The sequence below is a fragment of the Arvicanthis niloticus genome, chromosome 11 (assembly GCF_011762505.2).
Source record: "Arvicanthis niloticus isolate mArvNil1 chromosome 11, mArvNil1.pat.X, whole genome shotgun sequence".
Lineage (NCBI taxonomy): Eukaryota > Metazoa > Chordata > Mammalia > Rodentia > Muridae > Arvicanthis > Arvicanthis niloticus.
This window is the reverse complement of record NC_047668.1, coordinates 56874561-56893955: the sequence shown is the minus strand read 5'-3', so window position 1 is coordinate 56893955 and position 19395 is coordinate 56874561. Positions and strand designations below refer to the sequence as shown.

Below are 19395 nucleotides of genomic sequence, written 5' to 3'. Positions count from 1 at the left end.
TATGGTGCTGGGGACCCATTCCAGAGCTCCATGCATGCTAGGAAAGTAATCTTGTCAACCGAGTCACGTAGCCCCTCGCTATTCTTATCGTAGTTCTCAAGATAGTAAAGGTCTGACAGTCCACATTCATGGTGATTAATTTTGATTGATAACTTTATAGGACATATAATTAACTAGGAAACAAATTTCTGGGTGTATCCATGAGGAATTATCTAAATTAAGTTTGCCTCTGGTCAAGGCTTATCTAGATTAGACAAGCTGGAGGAAGTGGCTGAATTCGGGACTGAATAAAAGAACAAAAGCTAGCCAGATATGATCCATTGCTCTCTGCTTCCTAATTGTGAATCCAATGTGCCCAGCTGCCTCACGTGCAGATCACCATGACTTTCCTACCATGGTAACGAGCACCCTCAAACTGTGAGTTAAAATAAATTCTTATTATTGTAAGTATTAAAGTAGTCCATTCTCCTTTGTTCCCATTTTGAGCCTGATGCAATGGTAGCTGACTCTTGCTACTTGTCTCCAGTTGCTTCGGACAGGCATTTTGCACCAGCAATGTGTAAAGTGACTAATTCAACATTTGTATTGTCCTAGAGTGGGGGGGTGAATGGTACAACTGGAATTACCACTCCATATAACAGGAAGTATATGGGCTTAATATAGGGAGTCATGGAATTCTGGAATTGGGGAACTGTCAATTGTCAAAGCATACTCAAGAACGAGATGTCCTTCTCTGCTTTCCCAGGTCTGGAGCAATGATGCCCTGAACGTTAGATTCAGCTGATTTGTAGTTGTTGTTATTGTTTGGGAGGAGTCATGTAGTATTAGATCATCCTGCCCCTAGTGATGGGGGAGCTTTGGGTATGAGTACCTACTCTCTCTACCTTGTAGTATCTAGAAGAAATTCAGAGGGGGCCCTGGAACAACTTCCTTTGCTCAGGATGTGAAGTTTCTTCCAACAAAGCTGCAGCCTTGGTCCAAGCTCCCCTGTAAAATATTCTGGCTTCACACTTACCACCCCACTCACCTGTACAGGATGCAGCTTCTTGGTGTTTCCTATGCCTTCCACGGTTGTCACAGCAACATGATGCAAGGAGCAGATGGGGGCCAAGCAGGCATTGACAGAAAAATGACTAGAGCCACAGATTAAGGTCGTTTCACAGCCACCGAGGTCATCAGAGCAGTGCAGGCACTGCCTCATAAAACTTGGGGGCTTTCTGAATGTCTCTTTGCTCTCTGCTATGTTTGTGTCTGCTATTGTTGCCCTTGCCTCTCCATCTAAGACCCTGAGCCAGGAACAAAGGGGGCTCTATTCCAGTGGAGACTGAGCCTCCTTAGAGTCTTGGTGGGCAAGCTACAATTGCACCAGCCTCAAACTGAAACAGAGGGAAATGGAGTACTTTAAACAACCTCTTACCCAACTCTAGAAGGCATTGAAAGGAACTTTCCAGCAGGCTATAACCTTGAAGCATGCTCCTCTCTCTGCAGGCAGGGCCCTGCCTTGGTTCTCAGCATTAGAAACTCACATTATTAGTTAGGAGGGATGACAGAGGTTCTGGTTAGTCAACAAAATGATGAACTGAGTATTGGCTCTATCTTGTACCTTACTGACATAAATTGGTATAGTTATGCTCTAATTGTATTTTAAGAGACAAGTTTTATTTTAACAGGAAGGGTGATATGTAGGAAAAGCTAAGGTGGGAGGAGTAAGGAGAGGAAGAGGAGGAGTAAGGAGAGGAGGAGCTAGGTGACAAGAGGGGGGTGGGAACATGGAGGCAGATGTTCACGTGTCTCCGCCAGTCAAAAATAGTTGATATATCTAGGTTGGGTATTGGGTTACACTTCTGATTGTATGGGCATCTTCTTATTGAGCATTACCAAACTTACAAAGCCCTTGATTAACATTAAAAATATTGTATAAAAGCAAAAAGGAGAAGTGGGGATGGGATAGGGTTTGCTAGGGAGGATAAATGGGGAAAGGGGATGGCATCTGAAATGTAAATACTATATCCAATAAAAAATGTACAAATCACAAAAAAAAGAAAAAGAAACTCACATTATATTTTTGCTTTCATCCCTTCTATTCCTCCATTTCCCCAGGGTAAAGGTAGAGATGAGACTCTGGCCCCTTACGTGTATCCCTCCCTTAGTTATCACTCTTTCATGAAAATAAGCAACATCGGTTTCTTAACAATATGCCAGCTCTGTGCGGAGGGCTCAGGAACTAAGGCTAAATAACAGGAAATCTCTACCCTGGAAAAGCTTGTAGTCAGTGCAGGAGATCGAAGTGGGTGTGAAGATGTGATGTTAAAATCTGATGGTGACTGATCCAGGAAGGCTGTGCAGGGGGCATTAAGAAATCTGCATAGACAAGGAGGACCCAACTCAACCTTAGGGGATCAAGTAGCACTTCTAAGGAGATGCCATTGGGGCCCAGTATTTCCAGGTAGAAAATTCCTGGGTGAGAGGACATGCAGGACAGGAAACAGTATATAGGAAGATCAAGAAATAAGTAGGCCTGGGCCATGAATTCTTCATATTGTTCAACTTGAGGCTTATATTAGGCCCTTGATGAAAAAAAATCTGGGGAGGAACTCAGGGACAAACTATGGAGTGTTGGAGAAGGATTTTATGGGATGTCATGTTAACCTTGACTGTAGAGTGGTCATTTTATCAGTAATCCAGAGCTTGGTCCCCATTCATCAGCCAAGAAAATTGCCCTATAAGACATCATTCTATACTCTTTGTTCATGATTGGAGTCTTCTCAGAAACACGCATGTTCACACACTCACAAGATGATCCCACATCCTACCCTCCCGTGGACCACCCAGCAGCAGGAAAAGGATACATGATCTTGTTCTGAAGACGGTCATACTTGGAGATCATCACAGTGCATGCTCCACAGCCGCCTTCTCCGCAGCCAAGCTTGGTCCCGCACAGCCCCACTGAGCAGCCACTTGTTAAGGACACAGATCCAGAGAAAGGACTCTACAAGTGGCTGGGAATGCAGGGCAGAGCCTCACAGGCCCAACTTACACACAGCTGAAGCCCTTGACCCAGGAGGCAGCAGACCTATGGCCTCCTTAATCAGTGAGGCTGTGCTGTACCATACAGATGTAAGAACAGATCATCTCCACTGCAGACGAGTCAGTACCCACGTAACACCATCCAGGACACAAGCTCCAGGGTCAGGGTCCCCTCAAGGAAGAGGAGCAAAAGGACCTTACATCTCAAAGACAGCATGTGGGATGTTGAAGTGAGCAGGGAAGCTTCTCAGCCATTCTGAGGACTTAACCAAGGCTTGGGTTTTTCACCCTGAAATTTATAGGCTGATAAAGTCCTAGAATCCAAACTTTTGGATACCTCCCATAATATATACAAATAAAAAATAAAAGAGTTTTAAATATCTGGAACCAATAACAGACTGGGCTCTTACACATATTGTGGAAAGATAATCTATTACCTTGTTAACTAGTAGGCTATCATCCTTGATAGCCAAATGATCCTCTTTGTTGAGTTTCTGTCAACCCCTAAGCCCCCATCTCTCTTCTGAGGATGGGAGACACAGAGTTATTATTATTAGCAGATGGCCTCATTCTCCATTTTCAAGATAAAATTAACAAGAAAAAAACAATATTGCATCTTGCATTTAAAGCCCTTGATTTACACGGCAATTTGCTACTGTTAGCAAGAGCTACTATTTCTCTGCAGATTAAAATGCAAAGTACAAACAAGCTGAGTCCTAGGCTGTAATAGGAGCTGCAGAGGGTCATTTTGTGTGTTACAGTCCTCTGACTCAGAAGTCTCCTGACTCCAGAGCTGTGCGCAATCCACATCCTCCTCTTGCTAAAGAGGCTTTTTAAGATCTCAAGTTTTTTTGTTTGCTTCTTTGTTCTCATTAACCAAGGTGTGTGTGTGTGTGTGTGTGTGTGTGTGTGTGTGTGTGTGTGTGTGTATTTGCAGCTGATACAACTAGAAAGTGTACAAACAGAGACGGTATGGTGGCAGTCTAGTCTTTATCTTCTAGCCTTGACATCTTTCTAGAAACCCTAGAGTTGAATCGAGGTTAGGACTATTTCTCCTGCTCTCACAAATTAACCACCAGCCCAGACTGTGATAAGCAAGAGGACTTTACATTTTCCGTGGCAACTTTCAGTTTTAAATCTCATTTGAGCTTTGATTTACAAAACCAATCCATGGAGATAAGGAGTTTCTGGGCCTCTTAGGCTTCAGAAATGAAACTGAAACCAGTAGAAAGCTAAACCGAGCTTTGTTTTCGGAACACTGAAATTCATCTCAACAACCTCCTAGTGGGGTTGGGCTGGTAACAGCATCCCTTCTCCTACTCACTGAGCCCACAGAGAAGCCACCAGGGCCATCACTGACCCCACAGAGAAGCCACCAGGGCCATCACTGACCCCACAGAGAAGCCACCAGGGGCATCACTGAGCCCACAGAGAAGCCACCAGGGCCATCACTGAGCCCACAGAGAAGCCACCAGGGGCATCACTGAGCCCACAGAGAAGCCACCAGGGGCATCTTCTGAACCTTCAGATATGCCTATACCAAGTCATCCTCTATACTGTCTGATAGGAGGGGGGTGAATCAACGTTAAGTGTATCTGGGCTCACTCCTGTGAGTACTGAGCAAGTGGTTCACTCAGACCTCTGGAATGGGGACAAGGACACCATAGAGAGATGTTGAAAGGAGCAACGACCCCTGAAAGTTGCCAGCCTGAATAAGAAGTGCAAGGCTATAGCTTCCATTCAGGGTCTGCCAGAACTTGCCCAGAATATACTTAGTGAAAGGCAGGTGACTTAATCAGTGTTGGCCTCACATCCTTTCAGAGGGAGATAATGTTATACTTCCATGCAATTTCTGTGGAGATTACGTGACATCAGCTATACAAACTTCTTTGAACTTCGCCTGTACATGACAAGTGTTCATTAAATGTCAGCACCTATATTTTCTGTTGTTTTTGATCCAGGGTCCCAGAATACTTTAATAACATGAAAGAACAAAAGGTGTGGGATCCTACAGAAGCCTTCCCCACAGTAGATGAGGAGCAGCAGCCCAGGACACTCTACAGCAGAGGTTCTCAGCCTTCCTAACGCTGTGACCCTTTAATGCAGTTCCTCATGCTGTGGGCCCCCATTATTTTTGTTGCTACACTATAACTATAATTTTGCTGCTGTTATGAATAATAATGTAATTATCTAATATGTAGGATATCTGATATGCAAGCCCTGTGAAAGAGCCATTTGACATCCCCTCAAAGCAGTTGTGACACCCAAGTTGAGAACCACCTCTCTAAGGCGTCTCCTGCCCTTGATGTCTCTAAAGCCTGCCACTAAGCAGTTGATGCCTTACACAGTACCCACTGTGATAATCCTTTCCCAGCATACAAACCTTGTCTGGAAATGCTCAGTAACATCGAGTTTACCTAGTATATGGAAGGTCCTAGGTTCAATGCCCAACAGTGCAAGAAAAAGTAATAGAAACCCCTTCTCTGGTCTCTCCGGGCCTATATTGAGCCAGAAAGGTTCTTGGGTAGTCCTGCATGTGTTAAGCAAATGTCAAATAAAGAAGAGCCCACTACTCCCAAGGCAAATGACCATGAAGCTCACAGGGGCTGCTGGGGAGGGCTTTCATGGGCACAAAAAAATCCTGGAGTTACTACTCTTTGCTGAGAAAATCTGAAAGAACACCATGAACAGCTTCTCATTTGAGGACTGAGAGTTTACAATCTAGGTAGCCAAGGATTACCCAAGGTCTCCCAGCTATATTGAATGCCACAGCTGTCCAGACTTCTTTGAAGTCACTGGGAAATTATGTAAGCTTCAGAGAACAGTCCCACAGTCCCCTCACCCTCACATCCACTGAAGAGTCAGGATACGCTTTCTTCTAAGGTAGACCAGAAGTGTTGTTTCAGGGTCTGCATTTTTCTCCACCACCTACCAAGAAAATACATCAAAGAATCACCTTTTTATTCTTTTGCAGGTGATTTCCTCCCTTTCACCTCTCACCCCAAAGTCTGTAGAATTAATGGCCACAGAGTAGATAGACCATGACAATCAGGGCATTTTCCCCAACAATCCCATAAAAAAAAAAAAATGAGCACATGAACTATAAAACACAGTCATGTCCTCGGGTCCTAGAATTCCACCTGGACACACCACAGAACCTCAGGTTCTATGCTGCCAAGAGCTTCCTCTGAGTCAAGCATATCTCCTCATTTCCCCTGCCTCTTCCCAGCCACACACTCCAGAGTTGGAGCTGTCAGCGCACAGACTCTAACTTTGCTTCATTGAGTATGCCTGCTCAGACTCTGTGTGATTCGAGAAAGTTACATATGTAGTCCATGTTCATAGCATAGTGTTGTATGCAACAAGCTACCATGATAGCAACATGAGCGTGCAAGCATGGAAGAACAATCTTTAGACGAAAACCCATCCATGTGTTCAGCCCTCCCCAGATGTAAACCTTCAAATAAGGTCCAGGAGGGGCCATTTCACTACTCCCCACACTTAAAAACAGGGAATTTGTAATAAGAGATCTTTTAAGAGAACTATGCTATATATTGGTCCTAGAGTTTCCTCAAGTGGAAGGAAAAGAAACATCTGCCTCACACCTCAAACTAAAAGAAGGGATACCCTTTGTACCGTACATAAATCCACCATTGCTCCTTCACAGGCGCCCAGACCAACCCAAGACTTTCTCAGAGGCCCAATGAAAGAACGGGAACTTTAATTCTGTGCCCTTGTCCAGGAGTGAACTTGGCAAGGACAGTCTAGGGCTGGAGCCTGTATCTCCTCAGAAGAGTCATGGTGGCAGCTTCTGGGGACCAGGCTCTTCCCCCTGGGCTGTGGTTATCAGTCCTAAGGCAGCTGTGTCTGCAGAACCCTGGGTTCTCTTTGCAAAGATTGTCTGACTTAGCTCTGCTGACTTTGATCATTTCTCCCCTCTACAAATAGAATATATGACGCTGCACTTCTTAAGAATTCTGCTTGGTGCCAGACAGTGGTGTCCCACACCTTTAATCCCAGCACTTGGGAGGCAGAGGCAGGTGGATTTCTGAGTTTGAAGACAGCCTCGTCTACAGAGGAAGTTCCAGGACAGCCAGGGCTACACAGAGAAACCCTGTCTTGAAAAGAAGAAGAAGAAGAAGAAGAAGAAGAAGAAGAAGAAGAAGAAGAAGAAGAAGAAGAAGAAGAAGAAGAAGAAGAAGAAGAAGAAGAAGAAGAAGAAGAAGAAGAATTCTGCTTGGCATGAGTCATCTGCTTGTGGGAGACCTCTTGGTCCCAGCTATTGTTTTTGCTTCTTTATTTCTTGTTTTCTCTATTTCCTAACCCTGATTCTCCCTCTTGATATGTCACCATTCAGGACCTGTATTTCTGCAGGTTCTGGACAGCATAGGACATACAGTGGTCTGCCATACCACAACTAGAGGTAGACCTAGCATAATGTTGCTAACTAGAAATCATGTGTTTGAACTCCTACTTAAGCTTAAATGGACAAAGTGGCAACATTGGTTCACATTCCCAGAGTTTAATAGATTCAAGAATTTTTTTAGCAGTGGACATACTACAGACCCTCCATGATGAGGCTAAGGTTGGCTTGAGTGTATTTCAGTCTCAGGAAGGTTACCTAGAGGAAGTGACAGGACAGATAATACAAGTATTCTTTGTACAATGGACCCTTCATGTTGGAGGCTGAGAGAAAGCAGAGGACATAAGAAACACATATCACTCAAGTCATGGGATGCATGAGCATCTCTCCCTCTTTCTCAGACATCTTGACTTGTTGGGGGACTTCATCTGCTCCCCTATTCAAGGCTTTCTACATCAGCACCATCCCTTGTGTATCTGCAAAGAACAGCCATGCTACACTGGAGCTGTGCCCCAGAGCGTCCCACAGTGTGCCCCATGGAACAGTCTCAACAGAAAACACTTGGCGGGTGTCCCAGTTTGAATCTGAACTATTCCCTCCAAGGCCATGTTTGGAGCTCCTGTTACCCAGCTGAGGGGGTGGTTATAAAACCTTTAGGAGCTGGGGTACCTGGTAAAAGTAGGTCATGGGGTTGGGGGGAGCCTTTGGGGGCTATACTCAGCCTCTGCCGCTTCCTTCTCTCCGTCTTCTCATCTGTCATATTGTGGATAATGGCCCCTTCCCTTTATTTACCTTGATGGTCTGCTCAAGTGTATGAGGCCTGTTTGTGGACTAAATTCAATGAAACCAAGAGCCAAAACAAATCCTTCCTCCCTCCCTTCCTTCCTCTATCCCTTCCTTCCTCCCTCCCTTCCTTCCTCCCTCCCTTCCTTCCTCCCTCCCTTCCTTCAATTGGTTATGCCAGATATTGTGGTGCTGGGGATACAAAAGGAACTTACACTGTGGTTACAAATACTTTCATTGATGGGCTAGCAACATGGCCCAGTGGATAAATGTGTCTGCCACCAAGCTTGATAACTTGAGCTGAGTTCAATTTATAGCTTCTCTTCCCACCCCACCCCCCCACAGAGAGAGAGAGAGAGAGAGAGAGAGAGAGAGAGAGAGAAAGAGAGAGAGAATTGCTCTGAGAATTTGAACTTCAAAAGAAATAATGATTGCTGTGTGGTGTGTTGTAGTGGTACATGCTGTCAGTCACAGCGCTCAAGGCTCAGAGACCGGCCAATCTCTGTGAGTTTGAGGCCAGCCTGGTCTATATACTAAGACCCTGTCTCAAAAAAAAAAAAAAAAAAAAAAAAAAAAAAAAAAAAAAAAGAAGGATGGATGGATGGAAGAAAGGAAGAAGTCCTAAGAGATGACAGCACACTATTATACATTAAATCTATAAGATTAAAATTATAATTAATCAGTGAATAAATAAAGCTGCATGCCTCCAACTATATCCTCTTCCTGTAGGGTTTTCTCCTGCATCTCTCTCAGTAAGACTAGAATCCTGGCGCCTGAAGGGGATGTCACCACAATGCTGGTGAAATATTAGGCAACTCTCTCTCTCTCTTTGATACCAGAGGTCACCAAGGTCCACACCACTCTCAGAAGATCCCACAGGTGCTTGGTGCCTCATATCTGAGCCCTCTCTAAGTCCACTCGTGCAGACAGAACCCTGCACAGTGCCAAAAAGCAAGAAAGGAAGCGGCTCCCCGAGAACGAGCCACCACCCTTCTACCGCTTCTTTGGTAATTTCTTTGCACAACATCTATGGCCCAATGCCTAGAACATCTTGAAGAAGGAAATGAATCTGAACTTGTTCAATCTGCCTCTGCTCACCCAGATCACCCTGCTTGTTCCTGCTTATTACTGCTTACTAATTTACCCTCCTTCTCTTCATCCTTCTGTCAGTTTCCCGAGAGGTCACACCTTTTTAAATGACAGAGGAGGATGGCTATTCATCGCGATAACCTGACAGGATCAGAAGCTCCCAGGGATAGAAGGGATTGGTATGATGCTTCACTCTAAAAATCTAAAAATCACTTCCCTACAGTGCTAATAAAACACAAGGAGAAGCAATTTCAGCCAAGCCAGTTCACCTCAAAAACACTCCTTTTTAGACACAAAGGCTAACAGCAAGCTGTCCCCTCAGAAGAATGGTGGGTCACACACAAATCAACAGCTTAATATACCTCAGAGTAAGATATGACCTTCAGAGCACTTTGAATCTGCCAGTAGCTCACTGAAAAAAATTCATTTATGTAAGTCCCAAGGATGATGTCTGTGTGTACACAGTATTTCCAGAAAACCAAGTTAACAGCTGTTTCTTACGCCTCTGTGATGCAACTGCTGAGCACAAAAGACATTTAAAATATTCAGGGCAAAAGCCTTGCTACCAGCAGCTTAGGCATTTCAGCCTAGCTCTTGTCTTGGTACCAGCTGCCCAGCTCAGAAAACAATGTATCAGAGAGACCCAGGGATCCAGGGGTGAAATCATTGGAACTGAATCCACAGGCTTTTGAGTACTGGTGTTGAAATGACTCCTAAAGTTTCCATGCTGGTTACCCAAGCAGATCCTGGCAGTCTAAGGCCTTAGGAATTCTTGGAAGCACATGTTCATTCTTGCAAATTTCCCCAGAAGTTACTCAGTCTCTTCAATCAACACCAAAGTGTCAACATAACAAGATAAGTAAAAATTTTAGGGGATCCATTGGTTCACTCATAGTTTATAATGTCTATGTAGCCAGTTACAGTGGGGGAAATGACGGTTCTTCCCCTATAATCTCTGAATTTCCCTGAGTACCTAGAAGGAGGCAAACAGCACCAGAGACAATACACTTCTCTCCCTGAATTGAGTTGAAGTTGCAAAGATTCTCGGGCTATCAGGTACCTGTGGACCCCATACCACTTTCCCTACATTTCCAAGTGACATTTAAGGGGTTTGCAATATTTACATATAGAACTGAGAGATGGTGGCAGGGGAGTCCTTTATGAAAATAATACTGAGAATAATGGCTTGCCACAAGGTGTCAGTATATGTCGCCACACAGTAAATCAGTTCTAGCTGTTAAATCTGTATACAGGATCATATATCAGAATCCGTGGCTATGTGTGTTTTATGCCCTGGCATTAGCATAAAAATGCCTGCCTGCTGCTGTTCATGGTAAAGAGAGCCATCAAAACACTAGGCTAGGTTTACTTAAACACAGAAAAGAGATGTGCTGCTGACTCCTCATCTCACTTAAACTCTGTTTCTTTTCTATCTCTGAGCCAGTGTGTCCACAAGCATGGAGTGGACATCACTCTCCCTTCCTCCTTTGCTCTCTGACTGTCTTGCCTGTGCCCCTGCTCAAAGGTTACCAAACTACAGCAACACCTTTTAAGGGATGAGAGCAGAAAAAAAAATCAAAGTGTCCAGGTAAGAAAGATGACACATGTCCCTTCCCAGACAGCAGAATCTTTAAACCGAAACGTCAATTCCCACTTACCTTTTTGCCATTCACAAAGAAGACCAGCTCGTCTGCTGTCATCGTGGCTGCTGGAGTCACTGAGCTCCTGTGAGGTAGTTGTAGATATCACTGCCCTGCAACTTGAAAGATACGCCTCCCAGCAAAATGAAACAAAGTTACCCAATGAGAAGGAACCAGCTCCAGGCATAGACGGTTCTTGGCAAGAGTCACAGGTTTGCACAATCCAGGAAGGACGGGACAGCCACACACCACAGATCCTACTCTGTCCTCCTAGTCAAAGTGCAGAGGAAAGTGTACGCATAGATTAGGGAGGCCTGCGTCTTGGCACCAGATGACTGTGAATTCTGGGCACCTGCCCTTGTGGAACCTGCTTCATCCTCCTCCCTCTTGCCATACCAGGAAGAGAGGGGGAAGGGGCCGTTTGTCAGCCAGTGAAGCTGATTCACTCTCCTCCCGTCCACACTTGTTATTTTCCCAGACCTGCTCACCCTGACACAGACTTGCCACTGGCATGCTCAACTCATTCTCTTAGGACTTGGTGGAATGTGAAGGTCCTCATGTCCAGACTCAAACCCTGACCTTTGACTACAGCCTGTCACTTGTTGCCTGCAGAACTCAGCTGTTTCGTCCTGGAAAGGGACATCAAAATGATACCAAAAGCAGAAAGTTGAAAAACAATGGTCTCTAGGGTGTGCCTTATAAACTTGCAGAGAATGGAAATATTTATCACTTTTGAACAGTCACTGGAACAGTAACAAATCATGTTTGAGACTTTGACAAAACTTGTCAAATTATCAGAGGAACTCACACCCCAGAACATATTTTAAACACCAAGTAAATAAAAACGTCAACGTCATCACAGTCTGTTAATAGAGCTGAGAACCTCCCCCGACCCACCAAGTACCATTAACTCCTGCTCTAAATGCTATGCAGTGTCTGCTCAGGCAATACCTGTGGGCTCTCCCTGCTCCACCCCTCCCCACCACTCCATTCCACCCACCATGTCCTTCCCCAGCCCTGCACTCACTCAGTCACTCAGCCAGCCTACAGGGGACATTTCTCATCATCATCCTGGGAGGCCACAGAAAAGGAAGAAAAGTGCATGAGTCAGACGTGCCTGGTACAACAACAACATCTGGGAAACAGGACTCCTGGGACAGTCACATCATCAACACAACCCCCCTCTGGCACAGCCCCGACAGAACCGAGAATAAACTCATCTCTCAGTCGATCCATATCCCAGTTTGCGCCCAGACTATTATGCTAGAGCTTGCGCACCAAATCCCTTTAAGTTTCTCAGTCCAGGGCAAATGGAGATTCTGGTCATCATAAAACAGTGCTTGCTAGCTGGAGTCAAATTCCCTACAAAATGGGTCATTTGGCTATCTAGGATGTTAGTGACATGGCTGGTAGGGCAGTTGTTTGTAGTTGTTGGCGGAGGCAGTGGCGGCGGAGGCAGCGGCAGCGACTACAACGACGACGACGACGACGACGACGACGACGAAGCTTCTCAGACCAGGAAATAGAACTAAACATTCCAAGCCCAGGACACTCCCTCACAATAAAGAGTTATCCAAGCTAAAATGTTAGTCAAGCAGAGACAGAGAAATGATGATCTGAAAGGGAAAGGGTGGGGAGAAGGACTAAGGCTGTAAGGTGTGTTTTGTAACTCCCTATTCCTCACACTCCTATGATTGACTGGCTCTTCTGTTCTTTTGACTCATCTTCATGAGCTCTGCCTTCCCCCACAGTCCCAAGGAGAGCTATGGTGGCTGGATTTAGTGTTAGCTCCATCATCTTTGCAAAAGCCACTGCCTTGTGTTCCGTGGCCACAGTCACAGACTCGGCTGACTATAACTACTCTGCAAAAATCAATTCTGCCAAAAAGTTAATAAAGAGGGCACTATCCCAGCAGATGTTGAGCAGGTGCTGGACGAAGGATCTAGGGATGTGAAACTGAGGGGTTTGTAATGCCCACAGTACCCCTCCCCTGCCACAGTCTCAAGGCGTAGATAACATGACTGAGGCACTGCAGGAACAGACAAAACTGAAAGAGGAGATGAGTGATTAGCTGGAGCTGCTTCAACCTTTGGGTAGTCGCCTGTGGAGGGAAAGAGCAGCACACAGACAGAGCTCCAGAGAGAGGAAAAAGGGCTCTGAAGTTGCGAAGTTCACACCATGCATCCCACCAGACCCCATGACTGCTGGTGCCTTGTGGAGCCAGAGATCCCTTGGAGCAACAGGGCGTTGACATTGGATAGCAGTAGTAACCCTAAGACACACACACACACTGTGGCCATTGCTGAAATGTGGTAAGGACACCGGAAGCGGAGAGATTCTCAACACTCCCCACCCTGACCACAGCTGAGAGAAGCTAAGTGGATAACAGGAAGCCTGTGGTGGAACGTGTTGCAATGCATTGATGGACCTGTAGATACCGGGTTGGGGCTTTCTCCTAACCAATAACAAATGATGAATGAGAACATATTTATTTCCATTCATCACTCATTTGCGTTCATATGTTTATTTTATTTTTTGTTTTCTATATACCTTATTTAGTTTTTATAATTCTTTAATTTTTTTTCTCTTAGTACATATACGTTTATATTTTAAGTTCAGGTAATGTGATGTGACTTGTAGCTTGCTGGGGAAAGCTCTTACAGCTTCCTTTTCTCTAAATTTAATGTAAATTTTCTTTACTACTTTTTGTGTATCTAACCCATATACTTGATTTAATTCTTAGCACAGCCTCTCCTATCCCATCCTTCATACCCCTTCACTTTGCCACTTAAATATGTTGTATTTTCCCCCAACGAGAATCCTAGTTCTCTTGTCTGCAGCCTTTCTAGGAAACACCAGTGAAGAACATGGTGTCTTCAGCAGCTCACCTGGGGGCTTACATTGAATTATTATAGCTGCCTTTACAGTAAGCTTGGGTGATAATAAATCTAAGTGAGGACAAGGTACCAAAAATAAACAAAAATATGCATAAATCAAAGATAGAAAACCATGGGGAAGGGGAAAGAGCTGCAAACCAGAGAACAGATACTCCTCAAGAGAAGCACAAAGCACAGCACAGAAGCATGAAAGGAGTGAGAAGGTATTCCACTGTGACAACCCGTGGGCTCACATCTTCTTAACAACAGAAAACAAAGATGCTAAAATGTTGAATTTCACACATGTGCAAAAACAGATTGCAGAGTTTTATCAAAAAAATTTCTTTATATATATATATATATATATATATATATATATATATATTATTTCTTTAAAATACATTTCAGATTTTATCCCCTCACCCCATTCCCCCCACCACCCAAGAACCCCCTATTCCGTCCCCGCCCTCCTGCCTCCACAAGGGTGTGCCCCCACCTACTCCCTTTCCCCTCCCCACCCTCGAGTTCCTCCCCACTCGGTGTTCAGCCTTCATGGGACCAGGATCTCCTCTCCCACCCATGCCTGACAAAGCCATCCTCCCCTAAATATACAGCTGAAGTCATGTGCTCCCAGGCTGGTGATTTAGACCCTGGGGAGCTCTGGTTGGCTGGCACTGTTGCTCTCCTCTTGGGGCCACCAACCCTTTCAGCTCCTTCAGTCCTCTAACTTCTCCATTGGGAACCCTTGATCAGATCAGTGGGTAGCTGTGAGCATCCACCTCTGGATATGTCAGACTCCAACAGACCTTCAAGGAGACAGGAAGGAGTGACAGAATGCTCAAGAGAGCAAATAAGGTGACAAAGTGTGGGACAGAAAGTCAAGAAGGGGCCATCGGGAGACCACTCTACCTTGATATCCGTCCCATGTGTAGTCACCAAAGATAGACACCGATATGGATGTCAGGAAGTTCATGCTGACAGGAGCCTGATGCAGCTGTCTCCTCGAAGGTCTGCGGGGGTCTGACAAATTTTTTTTTCCAAAGGCCAAATAGAGGATGCAAATAAACAGATAAGGAACTTAGCTTAAGTTATGAAATTGATTCAAAAGACAGAAAGTTGCCAATATGACATGGCTATAGGAATCAGTAACTAGGAGGGAAAAATTAAAATATGGAAGAAAAATCACCAAGGAAATGCAGAGTCTGCGCAAGGAATAGTAAGATTCTGGAAATAAAAGAACCAATCGGGTAACAAGTTTCACAGCAGACCATCACAACCAAACACGACCAGGCAGAGGAGTTCATCTCAAGAGTGGATACCGAGGTTGAGACAGTAATGCACACAGACACACAGAAGGAAAAATGGGCCAGGGAGATTTCTCAGTGCCTAGAATGCTTGTATGAAGTCTAGACTTTGGGTCCCCAGAGCCCACAGAAGTGACAAACAGGCATGCAAGCCCACCTGTAATGTCAGTCTGAGATGGTAGATACAGAAACTCTCCAGAGCCAGCTATCTAGCAAGGCTAGCCATACTGACAAGTTCTGGGTCTAATTTTGAGACCGATGGACCTCACCATGCATGCACATACACCCATGAGAACAAAGTATAGACTACACATGGGATGGAAGAAGATGACAATCAAATGTCCTAGACAACCTAGTCAATGAAATTTTAGCCAAGACTTGCCTGAATCTAGAGGGGCAGACATACAAATAGAGAAAACCTTCAGAACCCCAAGCAGTCAGGACCAGAGAAGAATCTCTCCAAAATGTATCATACTCAAAATATCAAAAATACAAAGCAAAGAAGCCATAAGAGGAAAATGCCCACACACAGAGGCATGAGCATTAGAGTAACATCAGATCTGATGTCGGCAACCACAAAAGCATAGACTGATACATTTGAATCCTTAGACATTATTGTTGATAAAGCAGCAGAACTCAGCGATTCAGCCATTTGGCTCTGGCTTTGAAGAGACTACTGGGATAATTGACAGTAGTTAGCTGGAACTAAGAAATTAGTGCTGATTAAGAAGAGACCAGCGTCACTGAGGTGAAATCTTGGAAGATTTTCTGAGAGCACAAAGAATCTCTCTTCAAGAGACAGTAAAGGTTGTACCTCATGCTGCAGCTGTACTTGGTTATGTGTAAGAGTCACCCAGGTGGTACTTGTTTTGAAGGCATGAAGGGGGTCATGAAGAGCCGTTGAGGCTTGGCACTGTGAGAGGCCATGCAAGGCCATTGGGGAAGGTGCAGCCTCAGTTGCAGTTGATGGTCCAGGACTGAAGGAATCATGCGAAGGAGTTGAAGCTTGATATCATGAAGAGAGTCTATGAGAGGCTATTGGTAAAGCCTAGTTGATATGGAGAATACCAATGTATTGGAGATGCCAGTACCATAGGATGAGCACCAAGAACAGAAGCAACAGTAGAGTAGAGTCAACCAGAGCCTTGAGTGCTATAGAAGGCAGAGCTGGAATTGTGACCCAAGCCCTTGGGAGAAGCCCAGAAGATCATGTGTGGACCCCAGATGCTGGAGCAAGAAGCTGTAAAGTTGAAGTTGCCTTGGAGACCCCAAGATGTTTAAGATGCCAGAGCCATGGGATTTCTGCCAAAGAAAGCTGCTCACAGGGAGAGGAAGCAGCCCAGGAGAATGAAGTTTGTTGCAGTCAACAAAGATTTTAAAAAAAAGGAGTTGGGGATCTGAAGACTGCTTTGACATCAGACATGGAATTACAGAGTTTGGATTTTGCCCAGCTGGTTTCCTGTCTTGTAAGGTTAATGAGTCCTCTGTCTGCTCTGCCACAGGGCTCAGTTGCTTGGGGAGGTAGGACTTGGGAAGTTTGACTGTGTTTACCCCACACCAGCACTGGGTGGAATATTGGCTATGGGGAAGCCACAGGACACTGCTCCAGGGGTGGAAAAATGCAGTCTGAGGTCCCAGGGACAGCTGGAGCTGGCTCAGGGATCCCCAGGCCTGCAAGGAGGCCAGAGCCATCTGGTTCTCAGGTTCTCAGGCACCCAGGAGCCACTGGGAGCCTCAGAAGAGCTGAGAATGGAGTGGGGGGCCTGTGGGCTAGATCTAGCCTGGGGCTGAGGGGAAAAAGAGGGGAGCTCCAGCTGGATTCCTCAGGGAGGAGTCCTTGGCTTGTTGACAGGTGGCTGGCTTGGCTTGCTGGTCATGACTGGGGGCACAGAGAGGCCACCTATGGGAGATTAGATGGCAACTCTTTAAGTGAAAGCCTTCTCCGTGGCTCCCTATGGTGGATCCTGATGAAAAGAAGCAGTCCATGGTTTAAGGCATTAATTGTCATGGAGGAAAGTGGGTAAGTAATACTGTACCCCACTTCTCAGGGCGGGCCTGAGGTTAAATACCTTTTTCAGGGAGGCGTGTCTGGGAACTTATTGGCTAAGCCTCTAGGCCTTTAGGTACCTCACTAAAATGGAGATCTTTCTTAAGGCTATGTGACCACAGGTCACATCCTCTACCTGTGGAGGGGCTTGAAGTGTTGCCCTTACTTGACTAATGGCCACAAATCTATGGAGGGTTGTGGCCTCGTGCCAGGAGCCTAACTCCCCAGGAGCTGGACAAAACACCTCCCGTCTCTTTAGGTTCACTAGGGTTTCTAGCCTTAGCTCTACCCGGAACCAGGCTGCCTTTCACAGTCCTATACCATCTTGCTTTGGGGATTAGAGTTAAGTGATTGGATGAATCTTAGAAGAGACTTTGAACTTGGACTTTTAACATTGTTGAGACTGATATAGACTCTGGGGACTTTTGAAGTTGGACTAAATGTATTTTGCATTATGCTATGTTTAGGTATGACCTCCTTAGACTTATATATTTGAACAAGCTTATGGGGGCCAGGGAGTGGAATGTGGTGGTTTGAATATGGACGGATATTCAAACCATGGATAGTCTTCAGATGAAGATGTGGAACTCTCAGCTCTGCCTGCACCATGCCTGTCTGGATGCTGCCATGCTGCTGCCTTGATGATAATGGACGGAACTTCTGAACCTGTAAGCCAGCCCCAATTAAATGTCCTTATAAAAAAATTTTTTTAAAAAGAAATTATTGTTAGCCAAAATTGCTATACTCTGGAAACAGATGAAGAAATAAGAATATCTCAAAACAAGACAAGCACATACATATACTAAATAAAAATTATATAGTTTATAATAATTAGACCAGCACTAAGAACAAACTTTAAGGATTATTATACACAGAGAAAGAAAAAAGAAAGTTTCACACATGAGAACACAGGAAAGAATACATTCTATGAAAGGAACAAAAAGGGGAGACTTGGGAAAGAATCAATCACATCCAACACAGAAACCACCACCAGGAACAGAAGAAAGAAACTGCCAATCATCCCACCAACAAGAGCAACAAGCAACAAAATCATAAACAATAGCAAACCCTTCTCAATTATAGGCTTGAATACCAATAGCCTTAAGATAGCAATTAGAAGACAGAGACTAATGGAGTGGATTAAAGAACATGATCCAATTATCTGTGGTCTCCAAGAAACTCACATAGCTAGGGAAGAAACTGAGAGCCAAAGGTTGGAAAGCAAACTGTCAAGCAAGCAGAAGCCACAAACAAGCTGGCAGAATGATTCTGATATCCGATTACGTAGATCTCAAACCAAAACTAGTCAGAAAAGATTAGGTCGTAGACTAAGTATTAATAAAAGGAACACTTCATCAAGAGGATACAACCATAGATGTTTATGTCATGAATCTTGAAACCCCAGTCTCATAGAAGACTACATAAATCCAGATATTATAATAATAATAAAGGCTTTGGTACCCCATCTGTCTAGATAGGCCTTCCAAACTAATAATCAGTCAAGGGAACTCAGAGACAAACTACATCATAGACCAAATGAGACTAATAAATCTACAGAACATTTCACCCAGCTGATAGAAGTGAACTTTCTTCTCAGCCACAGCTGGAACCATCTCTAAAACTGACCACATTATAGGCCACAACACAAGCCTTCATAAATACAAAAAAAATCAAAATAATCTCCCACATTACATCAGATCACAGTGGACTAAGCTAGAAACCCACATCAAGATTAACCTCAGAAAATATACAAATATCTGGAGACTGAACAAAATGTTTTTGAATAGAAAATGGGCCATTGAAGAAATCAGGAGAACTTAAAAACTACTAGAAACAAACAAAAATGGCAACACAAATGGGATACAGGCAAGTCAGTCCTAAGAGCTTAAATATTCACATTTAAAATCAGAAGGGCTGGAGAGATGGCTCAGCGGTTAAGAGTACTGACTGCTCTTCCAAAGGTCCTGAGTTCAATTCCCAGAGACCACATGGTGGCTCACAACCATCTGTAATGGTACAACCATCTGTAATCTGACTACAACAGTGTATTCACATATATAAAATAAATAAATCTTTAAAAAACAAAAACAGAAGAACCTCAATTAAATAACCCAATGAGTAATTTCAGGACTTCTAGAAATCAGGAAGCCTACCCCAAATACAGCAGACAGAAATCGATTTGTGAATTAGAGGCTGAGTATAATACACAGAATTAGTCAAAGAATCACTTCTTTGAAAGTATTAACAAAATTAACCAACTTCTAGA

At 44.4% G+C, this 19395-nt stretch overlaps 1 protein-coding gene across 1 annotated transcript in view; it reads right to left on the bottom strand.

Annotated features, from left to right (window-relative positions):
- Xdh (xanthine dehydrogenase) overlaps window positions 1-11079 on the bottom strand; it is a 63376-nt gene extending 52297 nt beyond the window's left edge. The window contains exons 1-4 of the mRNA XM_034514019.2: window positions 10921-11079; window positions 5898-5955; window positions 2850-2946; window positions 1028-1133 (exon numbers count right to left, since the gene is read on the bottom strand). Of these exons, the coding sequence (XP_034369910.1) occupies window positions 1028-1133; window positions 2850-2946; window positions 5898-5955; window positions 10921-10962 (303 nt within the window). The 5' untranslated portion in view covers window positions 10963-11079. The remainder of the gene's footprint in view (window positions 1-1027; window positions 1134-2849; window positions 2947-5897; window positions 5956-10920) is intronic.
- Window positions 11080-19395: the final 8316 nt, after the last annotated feature.